The 17,177-nt window shown below is 37.3% G+C and overlaps 1 protein-coding gene across 2 annotated transcripts in view; it reads left to right on the top strand.

Moving 5' to 3' along the window:
- The window catches only part of Slc7a12 (solute carrier family 7 (cationic amino acid transporter, y+ system), member 12), a 67,164-nt gene extending 58,794 nt beyond the window's left edge, over positions 1 to 8,370 (top strand). For both annotated transcript variants that reach the window (XM_063281531.1, NM_001011948.1), the window contains one exon: positions 7,851 to 8,370. In XM_063281531.1, the coding sequence (XP_063137601.1) occupies positions 7,851 to 8,002 (152 nt within the window). In that variant the 3' untranslated portion in view covers positions 8,003 to 8,370. The remainder of the gene's footprint in view (positions 1 to 7,850) is intronic.
- Positions 8,371 to 17,177: the final 8,807 nt, after the last annotated feature.

Below are 17,177 nucleotides of genomic sequence, written 5' to 3'. Positions count from 1 at the left end.
GAGTTCATTTCTGAGTATTCAATTCTATTCCATTGATCGACATGCCTGTCTATGTACCAATACCATGCAGTTTTTATCACTATTGTTCTGTAATACTGCCTGAGGTCATGGAGAGTGATTCCCCCAGAATTTATTTTATTGTTGAGGATAGATTGTGCTATGCAGTTTTTGTTTGTTTTTGTTATTCCAAATGAATTTCCATATAGCTCTTTCTACTTCTATGAAGAATTGAGTTGGCATCTTGATGGGGATTGCAATGAATCTGTAGATGGCTTTTGACAAAATGGCCATTATTACTATATTAATCCTGCTAATCCATGAACATGGGAAATCTTTCCATCTTCTGCGATCCTCAACTTATTTCTTCAGAGACTTGAAGCTCTTATACAGATCTTTCACTTGTTAGGTTAGAGTCACACTGAGGTAATTTTTTATTATTTGTGACTATTGTGAAGGGTGTTGTTTCCCTAATTTCTTTTTCAGCCTGTTTATCCTTTGAGTAGAAGGAAACTACTGGCTTGTTTGAATTAACTTTATATCCAGCCACTTTGCTGAAGTTGCTTTTCAGGCCTCATTTCTTCTCTGGTGGAACTTTGGAGTCACATAAGTATACTATCATATCATCTTTAAATAGTGATATTTTGACCTCTTCCTTTCCAATTTGTATCCATTTGACCTCCTTTTGTTGTGTGATTGCTCTGGCTAGAACTTCAAGTATTATATTGAATAAGTAGGGAGAGAGTGGCCAGCCTTGTCTAGTCCCTGACTTTAGTGGAATTGCTTCAAATTTCTCTCCATTTAGTTTAATGTTGCTATTAGTTTGCTGTATTATGCTTTCACTCTGTTTAGGTATGGGCATTGAATTAATGATTTTTCAAACACTTTTAACGTGAAGGGGTGTTACATTTTGTCAAATGCTTTCTCAGCATCTAATGAGATGATCATGTGGTGTTTTTCCTTAGAGTTTGTTTATATAGCAGATGATGTGGATGGTTTTCCGTATATTGCACCATCTCTGCATCACTGGGATGAAGCCTACATGATCACGATAGATAATTGTTTTGATGTGTTCTTGGATTCAGTTTGTGAGAATTTTATTGAGTACTTTTGCATATTCATAAGGAAAATTGGTTTCTCTTTATTTGGTTTTTGTATGGTTAGGTATAAGCATAATTGTGGATTCAAAAAGGAATTGGGTAGTGTTTCTTCTGTATCCATTTTGTGGAATAGTTTGGACAGTATTGGTATTAGGTCTTCTTTGAAGGTCTGATAGAATTCTTCACTAAACCCATCTGTTCCTGGGATTGTTTTGGTTGGGAGACTTTTAATAACTGCTTCTATTTATTTAGGACTTTGGGACTGTTTCGATGATTTATCTGATCCTGATTTAACTTTGGTACCAAGTATCTGTCTATAAAATTGTTAATTTCATTCAGATTTTCCAGTTTTGTTGAAATGGGTCTTTGTAGTAGGATCTGATTTTTTTTAATTTCCTCAAATTCTGTTATGTCTCTTTTCATTTCTGATTTAGTTAATTTGGATACATTCTGTGCCCCCTGGTTAATCTCGCTAAGGGTTTATCTATCTTGCTGATATTCTCAAAGAAACAGCTCCTAGTTTTGCTGATTCTTTGTATGTCTCGTTTGTATCCACTTGGATTATTTTAGCCCTGAGTTTGATTATTTCCTGCCTTCTACTCCACTGGAGTGTATTTGCTTCTTTTTATTCTAGAGCACTAGTACTGTCAAGCTGCTAGTGTATGCTATCTTCAGTTTCTTTTTTGAATCTCTCAGAGCTATGAGTTTTCCTCTTACCACTGCTTTCATGTGTCCCATAAATTTGGGTATGTTGTGCCGTCATTTTCATTAAATTCTAAAAGTATTTCATTTCTTTATTTCTTCCATGACCAAGTTATCATTGAGTAGAGCGTTGTTCAACTTCCATCTGTATGTGGGCTTTCTGTCATTTTGTTTTTATTGAAGACCAGCCTCAATCCATGGTGATGTGAGAGAATGCATGGGATTGTTTCAAACGTCCTGTATCTGCTAAGGCCTGTTTTGTGACTGATTATGTGGTCAATTTTGGAGAAAGTACCATTAAGTGCTGAGAAGAAGGTATATTCTTTTGTTTTAGGATGTAATGTTCTATAGATATCTCTTAAATACATTTGATTCATAACCTCTCTTAATTTCTTTATGTCTCTGCTTAGTTTCTGTTTCCATATATGTCCATTGACATGAGTGGGATATTGAAATCTCCCACTATTATTATGTGAGTTGCAATATGAGCTTAATAAGTTTTCTTTTATGAATGTAGGTGCCCTTGCATTTGGAGCATTAGATATTCAGGATTAAGAGTTCATCTTGATAATAGCCAGAAGCTGGAAAGTACACAGATGCCCTTCAACAGAGGAATGGATACAGAATATGTGGTAGATCTACACAATGGAATACTACTCAGATATCAAAAACAATGACTTTATGAAATTCATAGGCAAATGGGTGGAACTGGAAAATATCGTCCTGAGTGAGGTAACCCAAGCACAGAAAAACACACATGATATGCACTCATTGATAAGTGAATATTAGCCCAAATGCTGAATTACCCTAGATGCACAGAACACATGAAACTCAAGAAGGATGACCAAAATGTGAATGCTTCACTCCTTCTTCAAAAGGGGAACATGAATACCCTTGGGAGGGAATAGGGAAACAAAGTTGATAGCAGAGGCTGAAGGAACGTCCATTCAGAGCCTGCTCCACATGTGGCCCATACATATACAACCACCAAACTAGATAAGATGGATGAAGCAAAGAAGTGTAGGCTGACAGGAACCGGATGTAGATCTCTACTGAGAGACACAGTCAGAATATGGCAAATACATAGGTGAATGCCAGCAGCAAACCAATGCGGGACCCCCGTTGAAGGAATCAGAGAAAGGACTGAAAGAGCTGAAGGGGCTTGAGACCCCATATAAACAACGCCAACCAACCAGAGCTTCCAGGGACTAAGCCACTTCCCAAAGACTATACATGGACTGACCCTGGGCTACAACTGCATAGGTAGTAATGAATAGCCTAGTAAGGGCACCAGTGGAAGGGGAAGCCCTTGGTCCTGCCAAGGCTGGACCCCCCAGTGAACAGGTTTCTTGGGGAAGGGCGATAATGGGGGGATGTTTGGGAGGGGAACACCCATATAGGAGGGGAGAGGGAGGGGTTAGGGGGATGTTGGCCTGGAAACTGGGAAAGGGAATAACATTTGAAAAGTAAATAAGAAATACCCAATTTAATAAAGATGGGGGGAAAAGCAAAAAAAAAAAAGAAAAGAGAGTTCATTTGACAAATATCAAGTGTCCTTTCTTAGGTTTTTTGATACTTTTTGGTTGAAAGTCTACTTTATTCAATATTAAAATGGCTACTCCAGCTTGTTTCTGAGGATCATTTGCTTGTAAAATTGTTTTCCAGCCTTTTACTCTGAGGTTATGTCTATCTTTGTCACTGAGGTATATTTCAGGTATGAAGCAAAATGCTGGGTCCTCTTTCTGCATTCTGTGTGTTAGCCTATGTCTTTTTATTGGGGAAATGAGTCCCTTGATGTTAAGAGATATTAAGGAATAGAGATTGTTGTTTCATGTCATTTTTGTTATTAGAGGTGGAATTATGTTTGTGTGGCTCTCTTCTTGTTTTGCTGCAAGATTACTTTCTTGCTTTTTCAAGGGTGTAGTTTCCCTCCTTGTGTTAGAGTTTTTGGAAAGATATTGTGTAAATTGTCATGGAATATCCTGGTTTCTCCATCTATGTTAATTGTCAGTTTTCCTGAATGTAGTAGCCTGGGCTAGCATTTGTGTTTTCTTAGGGTCTGTATGACATCTTCCCAGGATCTTCTGGCATTCATAGTCTCTGGTGAGAAGTCCAGTGTAATTCTGATAGGTCTGCCTTTATACATTACTTCAACTTTTTCCCTGCTTTTAGTTTCTTTCTTTGTTTTGTGCATTTAGTGTTTTAACTATTATGTGATGGAAGGAATTTCTTTTATGGTCCAATTTATTTGGAGTTCTCTAGGCTTCTTGTATGTTTATGGGCATCTCTTTCTTTAGGTTAAGGAAGTGTTCTATAAGTTTGTTGAAGATATTTATTGGCCCTTTACATTGTGAGTTTTCACTCTCTTCTATGCCTATTATCCTTAGGTTTGATCTTCTCATTTTGCCCTGGATTTCCTGGATGTTTTCAGTCAGGAGCCTTTTGCATTTTACATTTACTTTGATGGTTGTGTCAATGTTTTCTATAGTATCTTCTGCCCCTGGGATTATCTCTTCTATCTCTTCTATTTTGTAGTGTTGCTTGTTTTGTAACTCATGATCTCTTTCCTAGGTTTTCTATCTCCAGGGTTGTCTCCCTTTGTGAATTCTTCATTGTTTCTATTTCCATTTTTACATTATAGATCGTTTCGTTCAATTCCTTCATCTGTTTGGTTGTGCTTTCCTATAATTCTTCAAATGATTTTTGTTTTTGCTCTTTAAGTGCTTGCTTACCTGTGTTGTCCTATATTTCTTTAAGGGATTTATGTTCTTCTTAATGTCCTTTATCATCATCATGAAATGTGATTTTTAAATCCATATCTTGCCTTTTCGGTGTGTTGGGATATCCAATATTTGCTTTGGTGGGAAAACTGGACTCTGATGAGGCCATGTAATATTGGTTTATGTTGCTCAAGTTCCTGTACTTACTTGCCTGTTGCCATCTGGTTGTCTCTGTGTTAGCTGGTCATGCTGTCTCTGACAGTAGCTTGAACTTCCTGCAAGCCTGTGTGTCAGCACTCCTGGAGACCAGCTTTCTCCCAGCCGGAACTGGGTCCCAGAGACCTGTGGAACCCGGTCAGCTCTGTGTGCAGTCAGCAATAAGAAGTATCATGTCCCAGACTTCTCCTGGGTTTGTGTATCCTGAGGGCTCTATGCTGGTCCCTCGGAACAGAAGTGTTTACATCTGTTCTCAGTTGTATCAGTGCTCCTGGCAACTGGCTTTTATCTCTGGGCACAGGCAGAGACTGGAAGGATCCTCTCCTTTCTGCTCCTAGGTTCTTGTGTCCAGAGGGCTCTGGGCAGGCTCCTCTTGGGCCAGGAATGTGAGCAGAAGTAGTGATCTCCCCTGAGCTCTCAGGATTGTCCACACTTCTGAGAGTTCAGCTCTTTTCCCTACAGGCTTTGGGTACAGAGAGATGTGGGACCAGGTCAGTTCCATGTCCAGGCAGAAACCAGAAAGTGGAGTATTTCAATCTGAGGAATGCTTACACTGGAAACACTAGCTTTCTAACAGTATGAAGTCAATAAAAGACTGTGTAATAACTAAACAAGTGTGTTAAATAAAATGATGCTCACATTTGTATTAAGAACCTATTTGTTATCAGACATTATAAAATGGGTATACAGAAAATGCTCATAATGAAGAAAACTAAATCTTCTGTGTAATGATATAATGTATAAAACTGAGAGACAGTCCCTAAAAACACAAAAGCTAAATATGTCTAAATATTAGAATTCATTTAGGAACAATTGTTTCCACAAAGATAAAGAACTAGACTTAGAAACCTGGTTATAGGACAACAAATTGAACAAGAAATTGAGATGGTACCTCCATGAAAAACAGAGAGAACAGCACTTGCCATTGACACAGAAAATTTAAGGCAAAATAGCCAAGCTCTCCATTACATTCAAGATCCAATACCTATATCATGAAATGCCAGTATTTCGGTGAAGGAATGTTTTGATCCATTAATGTTAAGGGGTAGCCATTTCATATATTAGTAGGAAATATAATAGAAAACAAGAACTGTGGGGGGAGGACACCAAATACACCCTCTGTGACATCCTGGTATATCAAAAGACAATTAGAATGTTAATCATTTATGAGGTTGTTTCTGAGTTAACTTTGAAACAGACAACAGCTGGGGATCTAAAGTAAATTGGATGGACTCTACTTTGGAAACTTCTGTCTAAAAAGTGGTAAATTATAACACTTGGGTTGAAGCAACACTGACTTTCAGAATATTTTGGGAAGAAAAATACCTAAATAAGCTCATAGTCCACTAGTTCTTCCATCAAAAACTTCTATTCAGAAAGGACCTCATTGTGAGAATCAAACTACGCACTTAGAGACTCTTCTGTTGCCAGTAATGACACTATGACACAAACTGTTAACAGGTGTTTCTTTGATTACAAAGCAAAAGAGAAATTACAGATGGATATTACCATCAAATTTTAAATCAAAACTTTAAATCAAATGATTATGAATGTGTTTCAACCATCCAGAATATTGGTGTATTGCTAAAACCACCCCTTTAAAAAGATCATCATCATGGAGACGTCAGGTAAAACTAAGGATCATCTGAGTGAAAAGTAATTCAATGTATACTTCCTAAAATAAATTATACCAACAAATAATGAGGGAGAGAAAGGCCCAACTGGATATCTCTTTACACGGAATGAAGTTTAAGAACCAGAATTAGGTTACATCAAAATAAGTTTTTTGTAAAAAGGGCTACATGGAAACCCCCAAACGACCTAGACTATTTGCTGCTCCCTACAGACTGACAGAATGGCCCTATTGAAGACACCTTCACAACTCACTCAACAAAGAGATGTTGAGCTAGTGCCTACCTACAGCCTTCACTCCTAAGTAGTATTAGTGGTATTGTAAAGAACTCTTTAAGGAGCTGTTGATTTCTACCAACCTTTAAGAGTTGACACCAATGCTTCTCAAGTAATTCCATAAAGTCTAAGGAATAGAAATACTAAAAACAATTCTACAAAGCCATCATTTCCATAATCCTACAATAATAATCCACAATAACAAGAAGCCAACAAAAATTAGAAAAGATATTAAACAATTTTGTTAGTGAATATACATACAACAATTTGTAATATATTATTTCTAGTCTAAATTTGAGAGTATATCAAGAGGATAAGATACTACAAGAAATTGTGGTTTAATTATAGGAATGAAAGTCTAATTGAACATATTTAAATCAGTAAAAGTAATATTATATATAACTAGACTTAAAGTTTGAAAACACATTTATTTTTTCAATATTTGGTTACACATATTCATATATAGAACATAAATATGGAAATGAGGTCAGAACAGATAATAATGCCCAAAAGAAAGATTTATGAAAACAAGAGATAATCAAACATATATTAGAAAGTTTAAGTGGAACAATTTTCAAGAAGGGAATGGATAAACAAAAAGGAAAAAGGGAATGTGGGGAATAGAATAAGAACAAAATAGAATTATGAATGTATATGAAAATTCCAAAAGTAGATATCAATATACCTACAAATATACCACTATACTATGCTAACAAAAAATTAATAAAAGAAGCAAAGTAATAGATAAAGGAAGAGAGGGAAGGAAGGAAGGAGCAAGGGGGGGGGACAGGGAAAATGTTGATTGTGTAAATATAGAGTTAGTATTTATAATTCAGTTAATGATAATTATTAAAAGGTCTATAATGCCATTATTTTATGTATGGCAATTGTGTCTTACTAAGGAACCATTCTTGATAATGTTTAAAAATAAATTTCTGGCTTTAGTGGATAAATACTTAAGGTGATGAAGAAAGTAAAAACTCCTGGACACTACAGAAGTAGTGTAATATACTTTACATTGATTTTTTTTTCAAATAATACTTAATCTGCAATCTATTTTTATAAGCTAATACCATGACTACCTACTTTAAACCTCTTGAAGATATGTAATATGCACTTACTTCCTTTTGGTTCTGTAATATACATGATGCCCCTTTTGTAGTAAGAACTTACCTTGATATCAGAAAACCTTACTTTGCTTTCTCAGGTGCGGCTGCCGTTTGTATTTGGATCTATAGCTTCATCGCTCTTCCTCATTCTCACACCAGTGATTCAGTCTCCCAGTACAGAGCACGTCTATCAAGTTGTGTTTCTCTTCTGTGGACTGCTGTGTTATTGGCTTCAAGCTTACCTCAATAGACATGGTGTTTGTTTTAATAGAATCACCTGCTACTGGCAATTACTTTTCAACGTCTCCCCATCTGAACACCCAGAAAAATTAATTCCTTCTCTAAATCCCAATTAAAGAAGAAGTAACTGCATAGGTAGCAGAAGATAGCCTTGTTAGGGCACCAGGGAAAGGGGAAGCCGTTGGTCCTACAAAGGTTGGACCCCCAGTGCAGGGAAATATGGGGGGCGGGTAAAAAGGGGACACATAGGGGGAATACCCATATGAGGAAGGGGGAGGGGAGGGAACGGCGGCTTATGGACAGGAAACCGGGAAGGGAAATAACGTTTGAAATGTACGTAAAGAAGAATATCTAATAAAAATTTTTTAAAAAATCAAATTTTTTTAAATGAGTGCAATTTTATTGCAATTTTGTGTATATATGTGTGTGTGTGTGTGATGTGTGTGTGTGTGTGCTCTTAAACACATGCTTGTTCACATTATGTCCATCCCCAAAATAATTGTTGTAAATTTTTAATTTTACCTTTTAAACATCTTTATCCTCTAAATAATTAGTAGACATAGGATTAAATATTACAAACACACAGTAATTAAAATATGGAAATTTTATTTCTCATTAAGAGAGACATAAGTGTCCACAGTGTTTTCGCATGTTAGCAAATGTACTTTAGAACTATTAGGTAGAGTTGCCACAAATCATATTTAGCTTATTTTTACTAAAAGGCAAAGTTTATTTAATGTGTTGCATATGAAAAGAAATGGTTGTACTCTATCCACAGAGCCAGAGTTAGTGATTCATCTCTGCCTACTCTCCCTATACATTGATAGACTTTAAGAGTAATGACAGAGACCACATAACCTTCAATGCTGAAAATATATTCTCACTGATTTTTCACAGAAAGTTACCCAGCTATACTGCTAATTTGAAAAGATTTATAATGCCCAGAATTTTGAATGACTAAAGTTTTAATTGATGATTTAACAAGTAATGATTCGTGACCTATTGTAATTTGTGAGGTATTTGTATATGCAGATTTGGGGGGATGGTAGCAATTATGACCACAACTTTGAATGACACTACATAGCATCTGGTAAATATATTTCAAAAAAGGACACCAAGTTTCGGTCCTATGAAAACAAATTTACTGTATAAAGCAAATTATTATTTAACATATAAGACATACAAGAAAAAAGGTGTATTTCTCTGTTTTGAACAGTACACACACACACACACACACACACACACACACACCCCACTGGATACTGGATATAACTCTGTACCCTATAAATATTGTCATTGGCTCCTTAACCAAGATATTTTTTTAAATTGTTTGTCTTAGACAGGGTTTCTATTGTTGTGACAAAACATGACTGAAAGCAAACAATAGAGTGGTACTCTTTACTGGCGTGCTTCCCATGGCTTGTTCAGCCTGCTTCCTTATAGAACTCAGGACCACTAACCAACCCAGGAATGACACCACCCACCATGGGCTGTCTCACCCCTATTAGTCACTAATTGAGAAAATGCCTTAGAGCTAGATCTCATGGATGCATTTTTCTCAACTGAGGCTCCTTCCTCTCTGATTACTCTAACTTGTGTCAAGTTGACACAAAAGCAACCAGTACAATGTTTCAGGTAAAACTGTTGACTACCCTGATTAAATCATTAAATATCACAATTAATCAAGTTATAACATTCTCTCATTCTCTACATAAATTTATAAAATAAGTTTAAAATGTAAAATAATTTACTGCATAATTATTTCCTGTTTTATTTTTCTTAGCAATACTTTGAGTTTCAGTGTGACATATATGTGTGTGTGTGTGTGTGTGTGTGTGTGTGTGTATCTTTATACTATTATGTTCCCCAGTATGTTCCTATCGCTCTAATTCTGATTCTCAACTTCCTGCAAAGAAATTCCATCTGTCTTTCCATGACTTTTACATTCTATTGCCCAGTCATTTTTCCTCTCTTCTTCTGCACATTAGAACATACAAATATACATTTTAAAGTAGGTTTTACGTATGAGAGAAAATGTGATATTTGACTACCTTGATCTGCGTTATATCACTTATATGACTTATGTTGATCCCAATTTCATGCACTTTTCAGAAATAGTCATTATTTCAATATTCTTTAAAACTGAATAAAATTCTAATGGATATATCTACCATATTTTCCTTATTCATTTATTCTCTGATGGATATCAGATTAATTCCATGCTTGAGGTTTTGAGAGTGTAGTAATAAACATGTATGTAAAAGTCTGCCTGTATGCCAGCTTATATCTTTTCAGTATATAACCAGGAGTTACAAAAATAAAACTTATGGTATTTCTAGATTTTGTGATAGGGCCACAGTGATTTCTTTAATGGTCACATGAGTTCATAGTCATATCAGCCAGTATATGTGGTTTCTTCTTTACCTGTAAATGTACCAGAATGTGTTGTCTGTTTTCATGAAGATGAGTTTTTGACTGTTCTGACATGGAATCCCAATGAAGCAGCTAGGAAGCATTATGCTTTTATGATGGCTAACAATGGAAAGATAGCCATATGAGAACTGAGGAAAGAATCTGGATCTTCTGGAAGAACAACCAATGTTCTTGATAACTGAACTGTCTTTCCATCATCTCCCACTGTTTTTAAGTTTTGTTTTTTCAATTATATGTATGTACATGGGTATATGCACATGAGTGGAAGCTGGAAGCATCAGGTCCCTTGGAGCTGTAGTTTCAGGAAGTTATACGCTGCCTGACATGGATGCTAGGACTTGAACTCTGGTCCTCTGGAAATATAAAAAGTGCTCTTTACTTCTGAGACATCTCTCCAACACCTCTAGTTGTTTATTTAAAACCAGAGATTAGATAGAACATGGAAAGTTTAAGCTATAATTTCGTCAAATGTTTTTATACCTTATCTCCTTATTTTCTTCTTGGGACTTCCAAATTCATGTGCTGGATTCCTTCAGTTCTCTGCTAGTCTCTGATGCTATGTTTTTGCTTTGACATTTGCCTAATCTTTATTTTTTTGTTATTTTATGCTTTTGTAAAAATTATACTTAACAAAAATCCAATATAAGAAATTCCTTAAAATGAAGAAAACAAGATAAAACCACACATCCCCAAACCACCAAACTCTAACAAAATAAAAGCATCCTCAAACAAAACTGTGGAGAACATAATATATTGGTCAACTACTCCTGAACATAGGCCTGTCCTAGAACAGTTGATATTCCCAGTAATACACTCCTGGAGAAAACTGACTTTCCCTCTCATAGCAGGTGTGATAGCTCTGTTGTTAGCCTTTATCATACTGGCTAGGTTTACATTCATTCTTTTTTAAATAGAACAAAATAAATATAAAAATAAAACAAAAACAATTACAGTGAAGTTGGGCAATATGACAGCTCACAACCATCTGTAAGTCTATTTGTAACTCCAGTCTGGTGATTCCAACACCCCTCTTTTAGGCTCTCAAGACAACAGTTATTAACATTTGCACATGTTATATAAATATATATGCCAACAAACACATATACATATAAAATAATATGAATATAAAAATCTTGATTCCATCTCTTGAAAGGCATAAGCCATATAGGCTCTAGAGTTTTCCTTTGTATTCATGATATAATCTAGTCAGACTAATACTGGCTTAAAATTATTTTGAGATACAAAACATTCAGAAAGTCTGGGTCATGAAAAGACCAGATCTAAGAATATTAGGAATGGAAGAATGAGGTGAAAAACAGTGTATAGGCTCAGAAAATATTTGACAACAAAATCACATAAAATTTGTTCTAACTTAAAGTCATAGATGCCTACAAAGGTACAAGAAGAATACAGAATGACAAATAGATTGTAATAGATAATAAAATCTCCTAGGCACATAATTATCAAAATACTAAACATACAGAACAAGGAAAGAATTTTAAATTCTACAAGGGAAAAAAACCAAGTAACATATAAAGCCAGACCTATTGGAATTACATCTAACTTCTCAATGAACAAGATAATTGTTAGAATATCCTGTTTATACGTACTGGATACTCTAAGAGAGATCACGTCAGCCAAGTCTACTAGACCCAGAAAATCCTCAACTATCATAGAGGAAGAAAGTAAGATATTCTATATGTCATTGTTTGAATATGCTTGGTCCAGGGACTAGCATTATTTGAAGGTGTGGCCTTGTTGGAATAGGTGTGTCACTGTGAGCATAAGCTTTAAGACCCTCATCCTAGCTGCCTAGAAACCAGTATTCCCCCAGCAGGATTCTGATGAAAATGTAAAACTCTCAGCTCCTCCTGTACCATGCCTGCCTGGATGCTACCATGTTCCCACCTTGATGATAACGGACTGAACCTGTGAAGCTGCAAGCCAGCCCCAATTCAATGTTCTTATAAGTGTTGAGTCACGAGTCAAGGTGTCGGGGTTGGGGATTTAGCTCAGTGATAGAGCGCTTACCTAGGAAGCACAAGGCCCTGGGTTCGGTCCCCAGCTCCGAAAAAAAGAACCAAAAAAAAAAAAAAAAAAAAAAAGGCTGCCGCCGCGGAGAGCTCCTAAGCAGCACCCCACGAGCAAACGTGAGGCTCGGGAACACAGGTAAGACCAACATTTCTGCTGCAAGAGACCTGCCTGGTGAACTCAGGACACACAGAGGCAAAATTCCTCTAGGACCGGGCACTTCCTGTGTTTACCGGGAGTCCCAAACCCGCGGATCCCGGCCCGCAGCAGCTCTCCGCTCCCAAACCCCGTGGGAGAGAGACCTCACCGCCTGGTCAGGTGGGCACTCCTGAGGCTGCAGAGCGGAAGAGACCACCAACACTGCCCACCTCTGCCCACATCTCTGGCCCAAGAGGAAACTGTATACGGCCTCTGGGTTCCCGTGGGGGAGGGCCCAGGATCGGCAGGACCCCTGCGCCTGAGAAACCAAAGGAACCTGAAGGGACAGACCTGATAAACAGTTCTCTGCACCCAAATCCCGTGGGAGGGAGAGCTAAACCTACAGAGAGGCAGACACGCCTGGGAAACCAGAAGAGATAGCACTCTGCACACATCTCTGACGCCAGAGGAAAACACCAAACGCCATCTGGAACCCTGGTGCATGGAGGCTCCCGGAAAGGAGGGCGCAGATCTTCCTGGTTGCTGCCCCCGCAGAGAGCTCGTAGGCAGCACGCCACGAGCAAACTTGAGCCTCGGGACCACAGGTAAGACCAACTTTTTTGCTGCAAGTGACCTGTCTGGTGAACACCAGACACAGGCCCACAGGAACAGCTGAAGGCCTGTAGATAGGAAAAACTACACGCCCGAAAGCAGAACACTCTGTCCCCATAATTGGCTGAAAGAAAACAGGAAAACAGGTCTACAGCACTCCTGACACACAGGCTTATAGGACAGTCTAGCCATGGTCAGAAATAGCAGAACAAAGTAACACTAGAGATAATCTGATGGTGAGGGGCAAGCACAGGAACCCAAGCAACAGAATCCAAGACTACATTGAATCATCGGAGCCCAATTCTCCCACCAAAGCAAACACTGAATAACCAAACACACCAGAAAAGCAGGATCTAGATTTAAAATCACATTTGATCATAATGATGGAGGACTTCAAGAAAGACATGAAGAACTCCCTTAGAGAACAAGTAGAAGCCTACAGAGGGGAATTGCAAAAATCCCTGAAAGAATTCCAGGTAATCATAAATAAACAAGTAGAAGCCCATAGAGAGGAGTCAAAAAAATCCCTGAAAGAATTCCAGGAAAACACAATCAAACAGTTGAAGGAATTAAAAATGGAAATAGAAGCAATCAAGAAGGAACACATTGAAACAACACTGGATATAGAAAACCAAAAGAAGAGACAAGGAGCTGTAGATACGCGCTTCACCAACAGTATACAAGAAATGGAAGAGAGAATCTCAGGAGCAGAAGATTCCATAGAAATCATTGACTCAACTGTCAAAGATAATGTAAAGAGGAAAAAGCTACTGGTCAAAAACATACAGGAAATCCAGGACTCAATGAGAAGATCAAACGTAAGGATAATAGGTATAGAAGAGAGTGAAGACTCCCAGCTCAAAGGACCAGTAAATATCTTCAACAAAATCATACAAGAAAACTTCCATAATCTAAAAAAAGAGATACCCATAGGCATACAAGAAGCCTACAGAACTCCAAATAGATTGGACCAGAAAAGAAACACCTGCCGTCACATAATAGTCAAAACACCAAACGCACAAAATAAAGAAAGAATATTAAAAGCAGTAAGGGAAAAAGGTCAAGTAACATTTAAAGGCAGACCTATCAGAATCACACCAGACTTTTCGCCAGAAACTATGAAGGCCAGAAGATCCTGGACAGATGTCATACAGACCCTAAGAGAACACAAATGCCAGCCCAGGTTACTGTATCCTGCAAAACTCTAAATTAACATAGATGGAGAAACCAAGATATTCCATGACAAAACCAAATTTACACAATATCTTTCTACAAATCCAGCACTACAAAGGATAATAAATGGTAAAGCCCAACATAAGGAGGCAGGCTGTACCCTAAAAGAAGCAAGAAACTAATCGTCTTGGCAAAAAAACAAAGAGAAGAAAATCACATAAACATAACCTTAATTCCAATTATGAATATAATAGGAAGCAATAATCACTATTCCTTAATATCTCTAAACATCAATGGCCTCAACTCCCCAATAAAAAGACATAGATTAACAAACTGGATGCACAACGAGGACCCTGCATTCTGCTGCCTAGAGGAAACACACCTCAGAGACAAAGACAGACACTACCTCAGAGTGAAAGGCTGGAAAACAACTCTCGAAGCAAATGGTCAGAAGAAGCAAGCTGGAGTAGCCATTCTGATATCAAATAACATCAATTTTCAACTAAAATTCATCAAAAAAGATAAGGAAGGACACTTCATATTCATCAAAGGAAAAATCCACCAAGATGAACTCTCAATCCTAAATATCTATGCCCCAAATACAAGGGCACCTACATACATAAAAGAAACCTTATTAAAGCTCAAAACACACATTGAACCTCACACAATAATAGTAGGAGACTTCAACACCCCACTCTCATCAATGGACAGATCATGGAAACAGAAATTAAACAGAAACATAGACAGACTAAGAGAAGTCATGAGCCAAATGGACTTAACAGGTATTTATAGAACATTCTACCCTAAAGCAAAAGGATATACCTTCTTCTCAGCTCCTCATGGTACTTTCTCCTAAATTGACCATATAATTGATCATAAAACGAGCCTCAACAGGTACAGAAAGATAGAAATAATCCCATGCGTGCTATCGGACAACTACAGCCTAAAACTGGTCTTCAATAACAATAAGGGAAGAATGCCCACATATACGTGGAAATTTAACAATGCTCTACTCAATGATAACCTGGTCAAGGAAGAAATAAGAAAGAAATTAAAGACTTTTTAGAATTTAATGAAAATGAAGGTACAACATATCCAAACTTATGGGACACAATGAAAGCTGTGCTAACAGGAAAACACATAGCGCTGAGTGCCTGCAGAAAGAAACAGGAAAGAGCATATTTCACCGGCTTGACAGCACACCTAAAAGCTCTAGAACAAAAAGAAGCAAATACACCCAGGAGGAGTAGAAGGCAGGAAATAATCAAACTCAGAGCTGAAATCAACCAAGTAGAAACAAAAAGGACCATAGAAAGAATCAACAGAACCAAAAGTTGGTTCTTTGAGAAAATCAACAAGATAGATAAACCCTTAGCCAGACTAAAGAGAGGACACAGAGAGTGTATCCAAATGAACAAAATCAGAAATGAAAAGGGAGACATAACTACAGATTCAGAGGAAATTCAAAAAATCATCAGATCTTACTATAAAAGCCTATATTCAACAAAACTTGAAAATCTGCAGGAAATGGACAATTTCCTAGACAGATACAAAGTACCGAAGTTAAATCAGGAACAGATAAACCAGTTTAACAACCCCATAACTCCTAAGGAAATAGAAGCAGTCATTAAAGGTCTCCCAACCAAAAAGAGCCCAGGTCCAGACGGGTTTAGTGCAGAATTCTATCAGACCTTTATCGAAGAACTCGTACCAATATTATCCAAACTATTCCACAAAATTGAAACAGATGGAGCCCTACCGAATTCCTTCTACGAAGCCACAATTACTCTTATACCTAAACCATACAAACACCCAACAAAGAAAGAGAACATCAGACAAATTTCCCTTATGAATATCGACGCAAAAATACTCAATAAAATTCTGGCAAACCGAATCCAAGAGCAAATCAAAACAATCATCCACCATGATCAAGTAGGCTTCATCCCAGGCATACAGGGATGGTTTAATATGCGGAAAACCATCAACGTGATCCATTATATAAACAAACTGAAAGAACAAAACCACAAGATCATTTCATTAGATGCTGAGAAAGCATTTGACAAAATTCAACACCCCTTCATGATAAAAGTCCTGGAAAGAATAGGAATTCAAGGCCCATACCTAAACATAGTAAAAGCCATATACAGCAAACCAGTTGCTAACATTAAACTAAATGGAGAGAAACTTGAAGCAATCCCACTAAAATCAGGGACTAGACAAGGCTGCCCACTCTCTCCCTACTTATTCAATATAGTTCTTGAAGTTCTAGCCAGAGCAATGAGACAACAAAAGGAGTTCAAGGGGATACAGATCGGAAAAGAAGAGGTCAAAATATCACTATTTGCAGATGACATGATAGTATATTTAAGTGATCCCAAAAGTTCCACCAGAGAACTACTAAAGCTGATAAACAACTTCAGCAAAGTGGCTGGGTATAAAATTAACTCAAATAAATCAGTTGCCTTCCTCTATACAAAAGAGAAACAAGCCGAGAAAGAAATTAGGGAAACGATACCCTTCATAATAGACCCAAATAATATAAAGTACCTCGGTGTGACTTTAACCAAGCAAGTAAAAGATCTGTACAATAAGAACTTCAAGACACTGAGGAAAGAAATTGAAGAAGACCTCAGAAGATGGAAAGATCTCCCATGCTCATGGATTGGCAGGATTAATATAGTAAAAATGGCCATTTTACCAAAAGCAATCTACAGATTCAATGCAATCCCCATCAAAATACCAATCCAATTCTTCAAAGAGTTAGACAGAACAATTTGCAAATTCATCTGGAATAACAA

This window comes from Rattus norvegicus, chromosome 2, assembly GCF_036323735.1.
Source record: "Rattus norvegicus strain BN/NHsdMcwi chromosome 2, GRCr8, whole genome shotgun sequence".
NCBI classification, from domain to species: domain Eukaryota; kingdom Metazoa; phylum Chordata; class Mammalia; order Rodentia; family Muridae; genus Rattus; species Rattus norvegicus.
The sequence above is the reverse complement of the archived record's forward strand: the minus strand, read 5'-3'. Positions and strand labels throughout refer to the sequence as shown.